Source organism: Urocitellus parryii, chromosome 6 (genome assembly GCF_045843805.1).
Source record: "Urocitellus parryii isolate mUroPar1 chromosome 6, mUroPar1.hap1, whole genome shotgun sequence".
NCBI lineage: Eukaryota > Metazoa > Chordata > Mammalia > Rodentia > Sciuridae > Urocitellus > Urocitellus parryii.
Window position 1 is genome coordinate 178,802,135 of NC_135536.1, and position 17,193 is coordinate 178,819,327.

At 47.7% G+C, this 17,193-nt stretch overlaps 1 protein-coding gene across 1 annotated transcript; it reads right to left on the bottom strand.

Moving 5' to 3' along the window:
• Nucleotides 1-7,504: 7,504 nt before the first annotated feature.
• Ghrh (growth hormone releasing hormone) lies at nt 7,505-10,783 on the bottom strand. The gene is made up of 4 exons (XM_077800176.1): nt 10,701-10,783; nt 10,384-10,488; nt 8,724-8,843; nt 7,505-7,514 (listed from the first exon to the last, which is right to left on the bottom strand). Exons 1-4 carry the CDS (start codon nt 10,781-10,783, stop codon nt 7,505-7,507), a joined length of 318 nt encoding a protein of 105 aa, XP_077656302.1.
• Between the last annotated feature and the right edge of the window lie 6,410 nt (nt 10,784-17,193).

Genomic DNA, 17,193 nt, shown 5'->3' on the forward strand with positions numbered 1-17,193 from the left:
TGTGAAAAAAGGAATTTAAGAAAAAATAACTTTATTTAAAAAGAAAACAATTGCGATGTGGTTGTACTGTTGCTTGTTGTTTTTCAGTTCCCCCCCACAGAGCAGACGCCTTGAGTCCAGACTGCCTGTTTCTGACATGATGCCCTAGCAAGGCGCTCTGAGTGCCCTTAGTTACCCACCCAGGGACTGCATTGGAAAGTTGAAATCTGTGATTAATTTGTTTTGGAATAAAAAGGATGATAACAGGAGCAAAGGCCTGACTGAGAGCTCTCTAGTACATTTGGAATGTGTGACATAAGGACTTGGTTGAGACTTGGTTCTTGGCCATGGGCAGGGTGCTTCTTCCCCTTTCCCAAAAGGACGGAAGTTGCGGGGGTAGCCGCCTTCCGTCTGCTTCTCCAGCAGTGAGCCTGCAGGGAGCCCCACTGGTCTGAAGACTCCTCTTGGTCCACAACTAGGACCTGCTCGAGGCTCTTGCCTTGAAAGTTTGGCGTCAGTCCCCCGTGAGGGTATCAGCTGTCTCAGTTCATTCCTGCTGCTGTGATGACATGCCACAAACTGGGTGATTTATAAATAATAAAAACTTATTTCCTATGGTTCTGGGGCCTGGGAAATCCAAGTTCAAGGCACCAGCAGATTTGGCATCTAGTGAGAGCCATCTAGGTGGTGCTGTCTTAGTGTCTTCACATGGCAGAAAGGGACAAATGTTTTGTCCTCATGTGGCAGAAGGGGCAGAAAGATAAAAAATGAGCTAGCCAGTTCCCTCAGCCAGTACTCATCCATTAGTGAGGGCTTGGCTCTCCTGCTTTAGTCACCTCTTGAGGGCCCCGTGTGTGTGTGTGTGTGTGTGTGTGTGTGTGTGTGTGTGTGTGTGTGTACACGTGTGCATGCGCATGCGCTTGTGTGTGTGTTTTACTGGGGATGGAACCCAGGGGTGTTTTGCCACTGAGTTACGATCCCAGTCCCTTTTTTGAATTTTATTTTGAGACAGGGTCTCCTAAATTGCCCAAGTTGGCCTTGAACTTATCCTTCTGTCTCAAGCTCCTGACTCTGGGATTACAAGTGTGCAACACCATGACTGGCCCATTTAATTAACTTTCAGGATGCAGGTAATCCTCACAGAGTTTACTGAATTCAGGGTACAAAAGTTATGTCATTTTAATTAGATTGCTTTCCAATCTAGCTGGACTTTACTCCAGTAAGGAATTTGGGATCTTTTACTGGAAACAGGGAAAGGAAATTCTAGAACTCTGGGCTAGTCCCGAAAAGGGTCCTACGAATGGGAAGACAAAATATGGGCAATTGCAGGGCAGTCCCTAAGGTGGGAAGCAGGCCTCACCTCTCCCAAAAATTGCATGCTAGTGGCCCATAGATATGTTTTATTTCTACAGTGTTTAAGTAGTTGAATCAGTTGCTGACATTTGAAAATGAGATTTATATAAAAAAAAGTCTGGGTTTGGGTTTTGGAATCTGGATCCTTTGTTGTTTTCATGCTATTTTCTGGGTGCTGTTAGCAGGATCCCAATAAGCAGTTTGTGCTGGGTCCACATTCCCTCATTCTCCAGCTTGTATTTCCTGAGGGGCCTGGAGTCTTGGAGTCACAGGAGTCTCCCCATGCCCTCCTCCCCTCCGCCTTGAAGAAGAAAATTAGAGCCCCATTAGTGAAGGGCTGCATTACTGACTAGCTGCCCTTCCCTTTGGATGGGATTGTTATGGTCCCTCCCCTCAGATCTTTGTGCTATTCCACTTGCCAATTTTGGTTGTGGTGGTGGTTGTACTAAGGTTTGAACCCAGGGGCATTCTACCACTGAACTACATCCCCATCTAGTTCGTTTTGTTTTTTGGAACCAAGGATTGAACCCACGGGCCCTTTACCACTGAACCACATCCCCAGCTCTTTTTATTTTTTATTTTGAGACAGGGCTTCATTAAGTTTCCCAGGGCCTCACAAAATTCCTGCGGCCAGCCATGAACTTGAGATCCTTCTGCCTCAGCCTCTTGAGTCACTGGAATTACAGGCGTGTGCCACTTTTCCTGTCATCTTTGTTCCTTTGATAATTGCCTTTGGGACCCCTGTTTTAATTTTTGTTACTCATCCCATTCTGAGGGGAAAGGGCGATGTTGGTCCTCCGTTGCTCTTAGATGGCTCCTGGAGTCCCTACTTCTGCATACTGGGACCTCTGCAAGTCTGAGTGGTGAGGTAGGTGAGAGGCAGCAGCATATGGGATGATAGCAGGGCAGCCTGCTCAGCTTCTCCATTGCGAGACCTGGACAGGCCTGGAGACAGACTGGGTAAGGCCCGATAGGGAGGTGGAGGTGGTAGAAGGGCCTCCAAGTAGAAGTGTGAAACATGCTGAGTGTCCTTACTGGGAACAAAGGGCGGCCTGTGACTGAAGGGAAGAGGGCAGTAACAGCTTCCTGGAGAAGGGGCTGGCAAGGCTAAGGAGCACCAGTGCTGCTGGTTCAGGCTGGCCACACTTGCCCTGTGCCATGCTGTCGCTGTGCTCAGTGAGCAAGGCGGATTCCATCCAGGCTTTTGGTCCACTGCAGCCTAAAGGGGACATGTGGGGAAAGGAGAGACTACAAATGTGACAAGGTCTTCCAAAGACCTTGGCAAATGAAGGGTGAGCAACTGCTCATCACGGAGTCCCATCAACTTGAAGATGCTGTGATTCTTTTTGCATTTTCTGAGGGGCCTGGAGTTGCAGGAGTCTCCTGGTGCCCTCCTCCCCTCCGCCTCCCTCCAGAGTCCCCAGCTCTTTGGCCTCCTAGTTGTGTGACTTGAGACCTGATTCTGACCTCTCTGGGAAACTGGCAGTGAAGCCAGCCCTGTCTTCCTCCAGAGGGCTGTTGCAGGGAGCCTCTTTGTGAACTCCAAGTTAATACACACATAAAGGATCATCATTAAAAGTGACAAGTCCCCCATTGATTAAAGCATTTCTTTAGGGGAAAAAAAATAGCACTGGGTCTTAAGCGGGACCCCCACGGGAGTGAGGAGGGAGCTCCGGCATCTCCGTGGGGAGAGGTTAAGTCTTCTAAGCTCCCATTAGAGTTGCAGTTAATGGAGATCAAGCACGGGGGCTGTGGCCACGTGGTTTTTCCCTCTCTAATTGTATTCACCTCGAAACCACAAGTAGCAGCAGGTCCCAGCGGTCATTATTTCATTTGAAAAACTAATTGAAAGTTAAGAGAGTCCCAGGTTTTTGCTTTTGTGGAACAGGCCAGGGAAAGATATGAGCAGGTGGGCCTGGGAGGAGAGGGGTCCCGGGCTGGCCGTCACTCTCCCATTCAGCTAGTCTCCGCCTTTGTTCTCCTTGGCAGGTTCCAGGCCTGCCGCCTCTCTTGGTTGAAGTGGACCGCCTGCCCTCAATGGCCAGCCTCCTCCTCCGAGGGGACTTTTGTTTCCCATTGTTCTTATTGTCTGCTCAGACGAGCTGCCCTCCTGAGTGGCCCCCTGCCGAGCATTTCCCACGCTTCACATTCTTTCCCAGGGACAGCAGGTGGTCTGAACCCTGTGCTCTGCTCTCTGTGTTCTGCTGCTGGGAGACAGGCGACCTGGCTGCCAGCCCCTCAGGACTTGGGTCAAACCCTTCCCTTCCCTAGTGACCAGGTCCTAGGCTGGCAAACGAAGGGTGAGCAACTGCTCATCACTGAGTCCCATCAACTTGAAGATACTGTGATTCTTTTTGCACTTGTAATCAAGACACATCCCATCATCCAGAATTCACAGTTATTGGTTTTTAAAGGTTTGATTTACTTGCAGTAAGATGCTTAAATCTTAAACTCAATGAATTTTTATATTTAACACTGGGATAACTGCTACCCAAATCAAAATATGGCCACCTCCCCAGCCCTCTTTTGTATTTTATTTAGAGACAGGGTCTCACTGAGTTGCTTAGCGCCTCGCTGATGCTGATGCTGGCTTTGAAGTGATCCTCCTGTCTCAGCCTCCTGAGCCACTGAGATTATAAGTATGCGCCACCATGCCCAGAAAAATATAGAACATTTTTTATCACACTGGAAAAAACACAGATTTTGAGGGCAAGTGATGTGTGCAGATATGTGGCCCAGATGAAATGGTTCATCAGTAGAAAAAGCTGGGTAACCATTAACATGGGGACCTCTGGTTAGTTAGTGGCTTCAGTATGAGCATCTTTGGTAGTTATACTTCTTTAAAAATCATCTCTGCTAGAGATGGCAATAAGCCACATAGGTGATGGTACATATTGTTATACCACAACAAAAAAATAAAAATGAGGGGCAGGTAGTAGAGCTCGGTGGGAGAGCACTTGCTTAGCATGTATGAGACCCTAGGTTTATTCTCAGTGCTACCAAGATAAATAACACCAGACAAACTAATTTTAATATATTTTATTTGACTCAACACATCCAAAATATTATTTTAATATGTGATCAATGTAAAAATATTAAGATATTTGCACTATTCTTCCAGACTTAAGTCTTTGAAATCCTGTGTTTATTTTACACTTAAAGCATATCTCAGTTTGTTAGCAATATTTCTTTTTTAAATATTTTTATTAGTTGTTGATGAAATTAATTTTATTTTATTTATTTATTTGTAGGTGGTACTGAGAATCTAACCCAGTGTCTCACATATGCTAGGCAAGCGCTCTACCACTGAGCCCCAGCCCCAGCCCTGGTAGCAACATTTCAAGGGTTCGATGGCCACATGTGTATAATGGCCACTGTGTTGGAAAGCCAGGATTCCCAGCTGTGCTTCCTCTTCTCCCATTTTCTCTTGAACCCACTCAAATAAGACTTTGACCTCCACTCCTGAGCCATAGTCCCAGTCCCCTCCCTTCTTCTTGTCTTCAGTTGGTCTCTGAGAGTGACTTTAAACATCAGTCAGATTATATTCTTCTGCTTAACTCCATGAGGACTTCCATGTCACTAAGGGTGAGATCCCAGTCCCCACAATGACCATATTAAACAAAATGTTTGGGAGGCCATTGTGTAGGGCTGCACTAAGCTCCAACAGATCAGACCAAACCAGAACAGTAATCAAACAACTTTTCAATGGGGTGGTTTTCCAAAACTCAGGAGATTCACAGTAAGCAATCTAAGGGGCCTGGTCAATTTGAGCTGGCATAAGGAAGTCCCCTCTGCTTCAACCCTATAAAGAAAGTATCTCTGAAACGACCAGCATGCTTTTTGTTCCATTTTTGTTTTTTCAGCCCATTTGCCCTACAATGCCACTGCTACCCAGTTCATTGGGGGTCCTTGCAGGATGCCGCGCAATCCATGAATCACTGTGAGGAATCGACTTTGGAGCTCTACAACTCGATTTGGTAACATTGTGTCTTGAACCCCTCCACAGGTTCCCGTGAGCTGCCTCCCACTCCCTCAGCCTCCCTTCCTCTCACCCACACCTTGGCTCTGCTCTAGCCAGGCACACTGACCTTGATATTCCTCCTTCCATGATCTTGTCTCAGCGCCTTTGTGAGGACTTTTCACCCTACCTATTCACAAAGCCAACCACCCTCACTCCTCTGGGTCTTGACTCAAATGTCAAACCATCAGTGAGGCCTTCACATGTACACAGTGGAGATAAACTAACACCCTCCAACACTCCCATCCCATTCAAAGCTTGTCCTTTGTACATACCATTGGGTGTTTACTTGTTTTTGTTACCCTCCCCCATTAGAATAACTGTCTGTGAGATCAGGGACTTTGCTCATTAGTGTTTCCTCGAAGAGGACCACAGTGTATGCATAAATATTTATTTTTTATTTTTTGGTACTGGAGGTTGAACTCAGGGTCACTTTACCACTGACCTAAATCCCCAGCCCTTTTTATTTTGAGACAGAGCCTTACTAAATTGCTTAGGGCCTCACTGAGTTGCTAAGGCTGACCTTGAACTTGTGATCTGCCTGTCTCAGCTTCTGCAGTTGCTGGGATTACAGATACACACCATCATGCCTGGCTTATAAATATTTGTTGAATGAATAAAAGGATGAGCCAGTCACCAGTGGATGAAGGGTGACTTGACACAGGGCAGAGACCTATGGCTGAGAGCCTGGTTCTGGGCCAGGCAGCCTGGGTTTGCATCCCTTCTCTCTCACTTGCCAGAGGAGACCATGTGCAGTTTGGTTAACCTTTCAGCACCTCAGTTCCTTGTCTAAGAATCACAGTACTTGCCAGCTTGCTGAGAGGCTGTGTGAGGAGGAGAGGTTCTGTGGTTCTGTTCATGAAGCTGCTCAGCAGGCCCTCTATGTTTGGTAAATGTTAGATTTTTCTTTTCTTTATATATATATTTTTTTTTTCAGTTGTCAATGAACTTTTATTTATTTATATGCTGTGCTCAGAATCAAACCCAGTGCCTCACACATGCTAGGCAAATGCTTTACCACTGAGTCACAAACCCAACCCAGGTTTTTCTTTTCTTTCGTTCTTTCTTTTCTTCTTCTTCTTCTTTTTTTTTAATGGTACTAGGGCTTGAGCCCAGGGCCACATACATGCTAGGCAAGCACTCTACCATTGAACTACATCCCCGGCCTTAGCTATTTTTTTTTTATTATACCTTGTAAGGCCACTTTGGGAATTATAACTCTATAAGACCTAAAAAATAAAAAATAGGCTATAGATAAGATTGAAATGCAGAACAGTAGGGGGGAATTTTATTGTATTTACAAAGGAAAAAGTAGGTCAGAAGTGAAATAGGATTAACTGGATCCAGTTGTGTTTGGGCTCCAGGTGGTCTGAGCCCCAGCTGAGGTCTTCATCCTTGGGAATTCCCACTGCAGAAAGAAACAGAAGGCTCAGTCTGGAGACTGCAGGAAGGGCGAGTTAGGGAGGGATGCCTGGAACCAGGGGATGGGCCTCCTGGCCAGGAGCTGGCCTCTCGCTTCACGAAACAGCACAGGGCAGCCACAGGGCAGAGGGGAGGATGCTCATGCCTGTCAGCAGAGCAGACCCCATTCTCAGCTTCTGCCCTGCCAACTGGCTCTCAAGGAGACCCTGGACTGGTCACTCCTCCTTGAAGAAGTCACTTCAAATCCCCAGAGTCAGCTTCACCCAACCAGACATGCACCACATCCCTACTTCTCTTTCCTTTGATCACAAGTTCAATAATCCACTGTGCAGCTCTTAGGTAAGTCCTGCCACCTCAGTGTGCTATGAATGCCAGGAGGCTGCCTCTGTCCTGACCATTGTGGGTCCCCAGCCTGGAACATGGCACATAGTAGTCCTGGATGGCCCTTGGAGGGTACCTAACCCTGAACCTCGGCTGTGAGGACACAGGTGTGGGGGGCACAAGTTGTGCCTGTCCAGTGGTGATACTCTGAACTGTAACCCTCTAGGCACTCGTTCTGTTTTCTCAGGCAGACTTAGTGACAACATGAAATTGGTAGCAGCTGAACTGCAAGGGAACAATGGCTGGAGTGGCCTCCAGGCCCTTCCAAAGAGCTCTGTGAAGCCTCTGGCTTTTAACCTGCAGAACAAAGCCCCAGCTCTTAGGATAGGCCCTCCTTGGGGCCACTCCTGCTTAGGGCCGTCTAGAGAGAGACAGAAGGTGAATGATTACCTGAGTGGCCGCAGAGCATCCTTCTGAGAGACAGTGTTTTTAGAATCCCAGCCTTGGGGCTTTAGGGCAGCGCTAACCTGCTCCTTTCTTGGAGGAAGAAATCAGGAAGCCCCCCTTGCTGTGGGCAGGGAGTTGGTCTTTAGCCCCTAGGTCTGCCTGTGGTCCATTCAAAATCGGGTTCTGGGGGCCGGGTGTGGTGGCACACACTTATAATCCCAGTTACTCAGGAGATGGAGGCAACCCAGCAGCTTAGTGGGACCCTCAGCATCTCAAAATAAAAGTTTAAAGATGCCAGGATAGAGCATCCCTGGATTCGATCCCTAGTATCACAAAAATAAATGAATAAATAAAATAAAATCAGGCTCTAAAATACAGCAGTTGTTCTCCAAACACACACACACACAAAAACAAACAAACAAACAAAAAAAACAACTACAGTTTGTGTAGAGACGTTCCAGGGGGCATAGCATATCCGGGCTTGCCAGTCCCTGACGTGAGGCCAGCTGTAGCCTCTTCTTTGCCTCCCTTTTCCTCTTCTGTAAAATGGGAAAACTCATTCCTGATCTTCCCTGACTCCCAGTGTGAATGTGAGGGTCAGCGAGGTGGGACATAACTGTTGTGACCATCTCTTCCACTAAGGACAGTGCACTTGTACAAGCTGGTCTACCACTGGGCGTGAGAAGGCCGGCCTGCCTTTGGCTTTATAGTTTTGTGAACTTGGCCGAGAAGCCTGGGCATACCCCTCAGATTGCCTATGTGGGAATCACCTGGGACATTTGTTGAAACTCAGATTTCTGGGATCTGGCCCAAAACCATTCAGTGAGTGACATTTTAGGGCACAGACATTGAATTTGGCCTCTTGATATACATGGGACATACAGCAGTAGATAACATTCAATCTCTGTCACTTGTCACGCATTTCCTCTCCTTCCTCTCTTCTATTTTTTTTTTTTTTTAGAGATAGGGGTCTATGCTGTCCACATTTGTCTCAGACTCACAGGTTCAAGGGATCCTCCCATCTCAGCATCCCAAACAGCTGGGACTGCAGTCCTTCTGTTCTTGATGTGTATAAAAGGAAAAGAAGGGGCTTGTTCTGTTTGCTGGGCAGAGAGACTCTCGCCTTTGGAGAGAATGGGGAAGGAGCCTCTGAGGTCCCTAGACCACACACACACATCCCTACCTGTGCTTCTGGAGCAGGGCCACCAGAATGCTCTCCAGTGCTGTCTGCTTTTGGTCTGCCCACATGCTGTCCACCTGGCGGCCGAGCCGAACCCTGGCTCCTTGCTCCTGGTTCCTCTCTCTCTCTCTTTGTGGTTAGAGAAGGAGAAACAGTTGGGGTTGGTGTTGGGTAGGGATGTGGACACACGGGTGAGCATCCCTATGACTAATTCAATATCTGATGTGGATTCTTCCACACAACTGAGTCAGATTCATCAACATTTGGGGCGGCGCTATGTACAGAATGAAAAGTGCACCATGGAAACGCACATAGCCCGAAAATCCCTCCCAGATTACTAATTCATCTGGCAGACAGCAATGGCAGACACCATGCTAACCAAGTGATCAAATTTACCATCCACCAATAATCCATGAATAATGGATACTGGTACTGGTTACTAAGAAGAACACACTAACATCTGGGTGAGCTTCTAACCTGAATCTAATGATGAGGCTGCCTCTGCTGGTTCACTGCGAGGGATGGTCTATCTAGAGCATTGGCTTCTACTAGTCAAGAATGTCAATGCAGGTGGGGCAAGAGGCTGGGGCTCAGCGGTAGAGCACTCGCCTAGCACATGTGAGGCTCTGGGTTCAATCCTCAGCATCACATAAAAATAAATAAAATAAAGGTATTGTGTCCAGCTACAACTACAAAAATAAATATTAAAAAAATGTCAATCCATGAAAGTCTTTGGAACTCTTCCAGATTAAGAGAAACTAATGAGACCTGATGACCAAATGAAACCTATGTTCCTGGACACAATCCTAGATCAGAAGAAGAAATAATTATAAAGGACATCTGGGGATAACCGATGAAATATGAATATGGGTTCTAAGTGATGATTATTCTGCGATTGTGTAAGGGGATGTCCTGTTGGGAGGTTTGTTAGCACGTGCAGATGTGCTCAAGGGTTAGAGTCATGATGACTGCACTGTGTTCTCAAATGGTTCAGCAAAAATGATATTCAAAAGAATAATAATAAGCGTGTGTACGTGTTTGTATGAATCTATACCTAGCTATGGACATAGAGGAGGCAAAGGTAGTAAAATGTTAGGAATTGCTGAATGCAGGGAAGAGTAGATGGAAGTCTGTACTATTGCTGCTACTTTTTTTTTTTTGTAAGTTTGAGATTTTTCAAAATAAAAAGTACAACAAATACACAGGATGTGGAATCGGGCTGTTTGGATCTCAGCTCTGCCATTGTTTGGTTCTGTGTCTTTTAGAGGTCATTAGTGGATCTGTACAGAGGGGCTGAGAGTCCTTACTTTGTTGAGTTGTTCCAATGATCAGAGAAGAAACTAAGAATAGTGACTAGCACTGCCAAGGGCTTTCTGTGTGCCTGATAGAGTGCTGGCGTCCATGTTCTGTGCAGGCTTGGTTCTGACACAGCCATGATCAAACGGTAACTGCCATCAGCACTTACTGATGGAGCCTCGCAAAGGAAAAAGCACACGATGGGTGTGGAAGCAATTTGAAGCTTGACGCTGGGGCCCCTCTGCTGTGCAGAGTCCAGCAATGACAGATGCTAAGTCAGGGAGGAGACCAAACTAGGTCCCTGGCCTCCTGCATCAGGCCTTCCAAACCCTGATACACAGCTGTGTGGGAAAATTTTTCTGCTTACCCCTGCTGCCTGCTCATGATGTCCTGCAGCAGCTTGCGGGCAGACAGCTGGCCCAGAACCTTCCGGTAACTGTTGGTGAAGATGGCATCTGCATACCGCCGCATCCTATGTGAAGGAGTCAGAGGTTGGTGTGGGGGCAGGAGAGTGGACAATGGGAGCCAGACTCGCCACGCCTCTGCAAGTTCCTCTTTTGCCCCCTGTCTTTATCATCCTCAGTGACTTACCCTGGCTGAATGACCTCTGGGACTCAGTGTCTGGTCCCCTCCCTGAGATGTGCAGGGATGGCTCAGAGGTACAGGGATCCAGGGGCTGCTTACCTGAGGGGCAGAGAGGGAGACGGGGAGCAGTGGGAGCCGATGCTGAGGGTAAGGATCACAAAGAAGAACACCCAGAGTGGCATCCTTGTCCCCCAGGGAGGCACCTGCAAAAGAGCAAGAGGGGATGGTCAGGGGCAGCAGCAGCCGTGGCCGTGGGGATGTCCTTTGCCTACTGGATTTGGCTCCATAGTAAGTCTCCATCCTCATCCTTTGGAAGCCGTAGGAAAAAGAACCCAGTTGCTGGAAGCCAGGCAGACCTGGGTTCAAGTTCTGCCTCTGCCAGCTCTGATTTCTCTGTGTGGCAAATGGGCATGATAAAGTTACCCTGGCCATCTCATCAGGGAGTGCTGAAGTCACACCCTGCTGTTCGGGGACAAGAAGCAGAACTCATCCTCACCAGGGAAAGCAGAGAAGAGAGTGCCTTCCCTTAGTGCCACTATTCAGCATAGCCGTGACAGCAGCTAGCAGGGTGAGAGCTCAGCTCTGAGACAGACGTTTGAGTTCAAACCCTGGCTCACATGTCACTTAGATGTGTGTCCCAAAATGAGTGACTTTTCCTGTCTGGGCCTCAGTTCCCCCCCACCCTAAAATGGAGACGATAAGTGTCACCTATATGGGGTCCTTGTGAGGATCAGGTGAGTTGAGGCACCTAAGAGAGTAGCTTGGCACCTAAGGAACTCTCTAGAAACTTTTGCTGTGTCACCTAATATGGACCCACTTGGAGGGTAAACTCAACCTGTTTCTTTCATTGTGGAGTTGGAGGGAAGGGAGTAAACGTGTAAACCTCTCTCAGATGCTCAGGTTTCACAGAAGGAACTTTAGTCCTGACAGGACCTGAGAGCCCCAGTAAGCCAGTGTGGCAGAACTCTGTGGTCTCCACTGACCCAGGGATGCCTGGGCTCTGAAGGAACACCCATGGAGACTGCCCCCTGTGGCCCGAGACCCCTGCCCCTCCAGAGCCAGAGGAAGCAGCCCCTTCAGGCACCGTGGTCAGACCCTCCTTGAGAGGCACTCCTCCTCCCCAGGGAGTCCTCCAGTTCCTCCAGGGGAGCACTCGCTGTCAGTGAATGATAGGGAACTCACGACCTCCAGTCTGGCTCTTTTCTGGGCTGTTCTTATCATGAGGATGTTTTTCTCATGGTGTCAAACCTAAATCCCCCTCGCCTCCTAATACAGCCACGTGCCAAATAACAGTGTTTTGGCCAAACAGCCCACATATATAATGGTGGTCCCATAAGATTGCACTGCCCAGTGACAGAACCGTCACCATCTTGGTTTGTGTAAACACAGCCTATCACGTTTGCACCTTAATGAAATTGCCCCGTGGTGCATTTCTCAGAACATATCCCTGCCACTGATTCATGACTGCTTGTTAAACATTTTTTTTTTAATTTAATTTTTAGTTGTAGTTGGACACAATATCTTTATTTTATTTATTTTTATGTGGTGCTGAGGATCGAACCCAGGGTCTTGAATGTTCTAGGTGAGTACTCTACCACTGAGCCACAACCCCAGCCCCTTGTTAAACATTTCCTCTACGATAAGGACTGGAGCTAGAGAAGAGAACCTGGTGTCTGCCCCAGGGCTGCGTCTTTCATATCTGCCTGCTGTGCCACCCAGAGATTCCACACCTGCACCCTGTGCTGAGCCCTTTGAATACACTTGCACTTGACTCTCTGCTCCTCCGCCCAAGGGCCTGCAGCCTTCTGTCCTCCTCACACCCTATCACACCTGACCTGGGCCGCCTCTCAAGACGTGGAATTTTCTTTTCTTTTTTTAAATTTATTTTTTTAGTTATAGGTGGACACAATATCTTTATTTTATTTTTATGTGGTGCTGAGGATCGAACCCAGTGCCTCACGCACAGTAGGTAAGTGCTCTACCTGTGAATCATAATCCCAGCCCAAGAGGTGGAATTTTCTAAGCAAGGAGATCCTTGGAGACAAGGAGCCCCCCTTGACAAAAACCACTGAGTTTTCTGCCCCCTGGAACAGCCTGGTTTTCTTGCTTTTTTTTTTTTTTTGGCGGTTCATTTTTTAAAGCTTTGGGCTGATCACCATCTTTCCTGCTCAGACTCCTGCCCCAGTAAACCCTAGGCCCCTGCTTTTGGCTAATTTCTCCCCTGCCTCCTAGCCCAGGGCTGGCACATATGATCCCCAGCCCCCCTCCCCCCTGTCCTGCGCAGCCACCCCCACTGGCCCTGGAGTAGGTATCGCCACCCTCGTTTTACAGCGGAAGAAACGAGCCCAGAGAGGAGAAGGGCCTTTTTCCATGGTCCTCCATCAAAATTAGCTTTGGAGTGGGCACTACAGAATGGGCCCCCTAATTCCCAGGCCAGCAGACTTCCTCCTGCTCCTTGAGGCAGCTTCTTGTGTACAATACCCTATTCACAGCGCTCCCTATTCAGGGCGCTTCAGATTCATCACCTGCACATGGGAAAGGGTCTGAAGAAATGGAAATCTTTTACTCTTTGTCACTAGGCCTCTGAGGAAGTCAAAAGGGGATCAAACAGGGACACCTGCTTGATTGGCACCTCCCTCTGCATACCCAGTGGTTTCACAGAGTTGAAAATAACCTCCTGAGAGACTCTGGGGAGCCAGTTATAGAAAGCAAGGAACACCCCATTTGTTCAAAACAAGACTGAGGACCCACACATTCTGGTCTAACAAGAAGCTCAACATTTTCCATAAACCACACCCCCCCGCCACAGGGGGCCTTCAGACACCCAGCCACCCCGGGCTGTGCAAACCTAGTCCTAATCCATGGGCTCCTCGCCAAATTCCACTGCACAGAGATAGGAACCACAAGAATTATCTAGCCTCTGGTAAAATATAAAATAGCTGTTGACAGACACACTCCACAGCACAATCTAATGAGATAAAATTCACTGAATGAAGCGTACCCTGAACCCAGCAACCACACTGACAGCAAATGGATGCCCAAGGGCATTCTAGAGTTTGAACCCTTTCCTTCTTCATTCCAGTAGCTTTCTGCAGTGCTAATTCTGTGACTCATTATATCTGAGATCCTCTGAATTCAGGTGCTTGATCCTCACCAGTTACCATTTTTTCCCAACCTTCCTGCTATGAATGCCAGGAGGATTCTGCAGATACCTTTAGCTCACAGCAGACATCTGGTCACAAACACCCAAATTAGCAAGGCTACTTTTGAAAACCTAGAGAATTTTTTTTTTCTTTTTTACCTTTTTAAAATATCTGATTTGGAATTCAGAACCCCAAAGCATTGATCTCCTGACCCTGTTTATAAGCCATGCCACCAATAGTGTTCCCAAGTTAAAAAATAAAATAAAATCTAATTCTGTTTTTGCAGTGCTGGGAATGGAACCCAGGGTCTTGCACAAGCTAGGCAAGTGCTCTACCACTGAGCTGCACCCCCAAATCTAAGATTTTAATGAGAAAACATCTTGAGCCATCATTTAAAACAATGATGCCCACCATCTTCTAGAAAGGATTTAAGGCAGCCTTTGGTGAAAAACAAACAAAAAACAAAGAAACAAACGAAAAACACACTTCAGGATCATTCAAGCCAGGCTCAAGGGACAGGCATGGGATAATGGAAGGCTCCAAGGGCAGATAATTGTGTCTAAAAATTAGAGAAAGGAGCACGCCTGCTATTGAACAAGAGAGGAAAACGTTATCAATTTCCAGGCAATTGTGCTGAATTGGTTTCTAGCGATCAATGGACGGTATTGATTTGCACAGCCACTTGGCTCCTCTCTGATCCATGGCAGAGCCCCCAGCGTTGACAGAAATCCATCCAGAGCACGGCTTGCCCCAGAATCTGCCCCCACAGAATTGAGACCTCCCTCGCCTCCCACAGGCTTCTGCAACTTCTCCAGGGCTCAAGGTGCCACACATCCAGGCCAATCCAGATGGTGCCAACCATGGAAAGCATGTTCCAGAACCCCTAATGAGGGGTCATTTCTTCATTTCCCCCAGACTGGGACCCAAATGTACTCACCCGTCTTCCTCGATGATGGCGATGGCCCTCATTGACTCGGTGTCTCTTAGTTGGTGACAATGTCAACTTTTCTTGCCCACATCCCGCCCAGCCCCCAGGGCCGCCTGCTCTCACCTTCCAGGTGGCAGGTCTCCCTCTGCTACGAGGTGCTGTTCCAGTTCCACCGACCTCGGGCTGTGTGTCCGCTCCGAGGCTGGGTGGCGCTCCATCATTTATTTATACCTTCATTTTCCTGAGCGTTGTCAGCGTCAGAGAATCAATTACCCACAAGTCAACCCGAGCACCATTTTTAGCATCACATCCACAACCCCACCAGGGGAAGAAGTGTTGCCCCTTGTAAATTAGGACTTAGAGCAAACTTGCCCTTTATCTCTGAGGGGGTGAGCAGAGTATGAAGTTGTCATATTTTTCTGAGACAAACAGAGAGCACGATACCGCTACTCTAATAATTGTGGGACTGGTGACAGCGAGACTCCAAGGGTTCATTTATTCTCCGAGAGAAATGTGCCTTTGGAAAAGTTCAGTGTCTGTTTTGTCCACGGGTAACTTTATTTCACTTTTGGGTTACACAACATTACCAATAAGTGTTTGTCGCCCTTAGTGAGGAAAATCGCTTGCTACCTCCCTTGTCGTCCAATTATCAGAATTTTCCTCTATTTGATTTGCACCTGCAGCCATCGCAGGCCCATTTCCGCAGCCCGCCCAGGGAGCAGCCGCCGTCACATGTCAAGGCGGTGGAACAGGCAGTTGCCTCCAAGAAGTGTGAAGAGAGAGGAAGGAGATGAAAGACCCCGGGGAGAGTTGTTATGTTCCAGATTTTTCTAGCCTAAAACTAAGGAATCCTCAAGAATGGCATAAAAGTGCACAAGGCAGAGGCTCCGGTTCCCCGTGCAGCTCTGGTGGAGGCGTGGAAAGAGCTCTGAGCCTGAGTCCAGAGGCCTTCCACCTCTCCAGTGCCTGTCAATCATGACCTCTGTGACCCTCTGCAAGTTCTTTCTACCCCCAGGCCTCAGGTCTACACTTGGAAACTCAGAATTGGCATAGAATAGCAACTTTCACACTTAAAAAAAAAAAAAAAAAAAAAAGATTCCTTTTTTTGGAAGTCTATGTAATCATAGTATATAAAGCAGATTTTTTTAAATGGAACTTGCTGGGAGAGGAAGTCCCAGCTACTCAGGAAGTTGAGGCCAAGAGTTCAAGGCCAGCTTGGGCTGTGTTCTGAGACCCCCCCTCCCAAATGGAAAAAATAAGTGGGGCTTCTCTAGTTAAAGAGGGAGCAATGGAGACCCCTTTGGCCTGTACCCGAGTTACCTCTACGGGTCACTGTTAGAAGCCAGTAGTTTCTGAAGACCTTCTAAACAAAGATACATGGTGATCTTGCTTCTTAGCCTGAACTGAGTCATAGAGCAAATATGGTGTGTTCCCCACAGAAACAAGGACTAAGGGGAATGTCACCCTGCTGGCCTGGACACGGTGGGCAACACAGGCCAAATCCCCAATGATTAATGGGACAATGGCTTTAGAATAAACATCACTAAAGACGAAACAAAACAGAGTGGGGTGACGACAGGTCAAGGCAGGAGATGAAGTGGCTGAACCCCAGGGCACTGGGCTCTGTACAGAGGTGTGGGGTTATGGCACCGAATGCACCGGGGGCCCTACAGAGCCGGCATCGAGGACATATGCTGGGCCAGAGGGTAGCTGGGACTCTTGAGAAGCCATGAGGTTTAGAATCAGCCCCAGTGGAAGCTCTTGGCTTTGTTGACCTGGTGCCTGACCTCAGCTTCCTCCTCTCTAGAATGGGAGTAACAGGCGGCTGTGGGGCGAGCCTTATTTTGACAATGTCCCCAAACAGGAGTGGCACAGAGTAAGCCTCACAAAATGACACTCACCATTGCTATTCTTATTGCAATAAACGAGGCCACAGGGGGACAGCAAGGTTACACTGCCTGTCAGAGTCACAGAGCTGGTCAGTGGCCAGGGCTCCAAGTCTGACTTCCAAGTTCAGTGTCCCACACCAAGCTAAGGTTCTCCTAAGGATGTTCCTTGGCCTCTCAGTTCTTATAACACCTTTGAAAACAACATATACATTTTATTGATGTATAATTTGCATGTCATGAAGCTCACTTTTTTTCAGTATTGGAGATTGAACCCAGGGCTGCTCTATCTATCACTGAGCTACATCCTGGCCCTTTTCATTTTTAATAATTTTGAGACAGAGCCTTGATAAATTGCCTAGGCTGGTCTTGAACTTGTGATCCTTCTGCCTTGGCCTCCTGAGTAGATGGGATTATGTGTGCCACTGAGCCCAGCTCATAAAGCTTTTTTTTTTTTTTTTGAGGGGGGGGTTGTTTTTGTTTTTGTTTTTGTTTTTCACAGTGCTGGGCACTCAACACAGGTCCCTGTGCAGATTAGGCGAGCCCTCTAACACTGAGCCACACTCTCAGTGCTAGCTCACTTGTTTTAAGTCTACAGTTCCATGGGTTCTCATGAATGTATGCAGTTGTCCAAC

Bases quoted from the DNA above. Each gene is read 5' to 3' on its own strand.
- Ghrh (XM_077800176.1), bottom strand. From the start codon at position 10,783: ATGCCACTCTGGGTGTTCTTCTTTGTGATCCTTACCCTCAGCATCGGC. The intron at 10,489-10,700 runs GTAAGCAGCCCC...TCCTTCACATAG, and splicing joins TCTCCCTCTCTGCCCCTCAG to GATGCGGCGGTATGCAGATG. The intron at 8,844-10,383 runs GTAAGCAGAAAA...ACAAAGAGAGAG, and splicing joins ATCATGAGCAGGCAGCAGGG to AGAGAGGAACCAGGAGCAAG.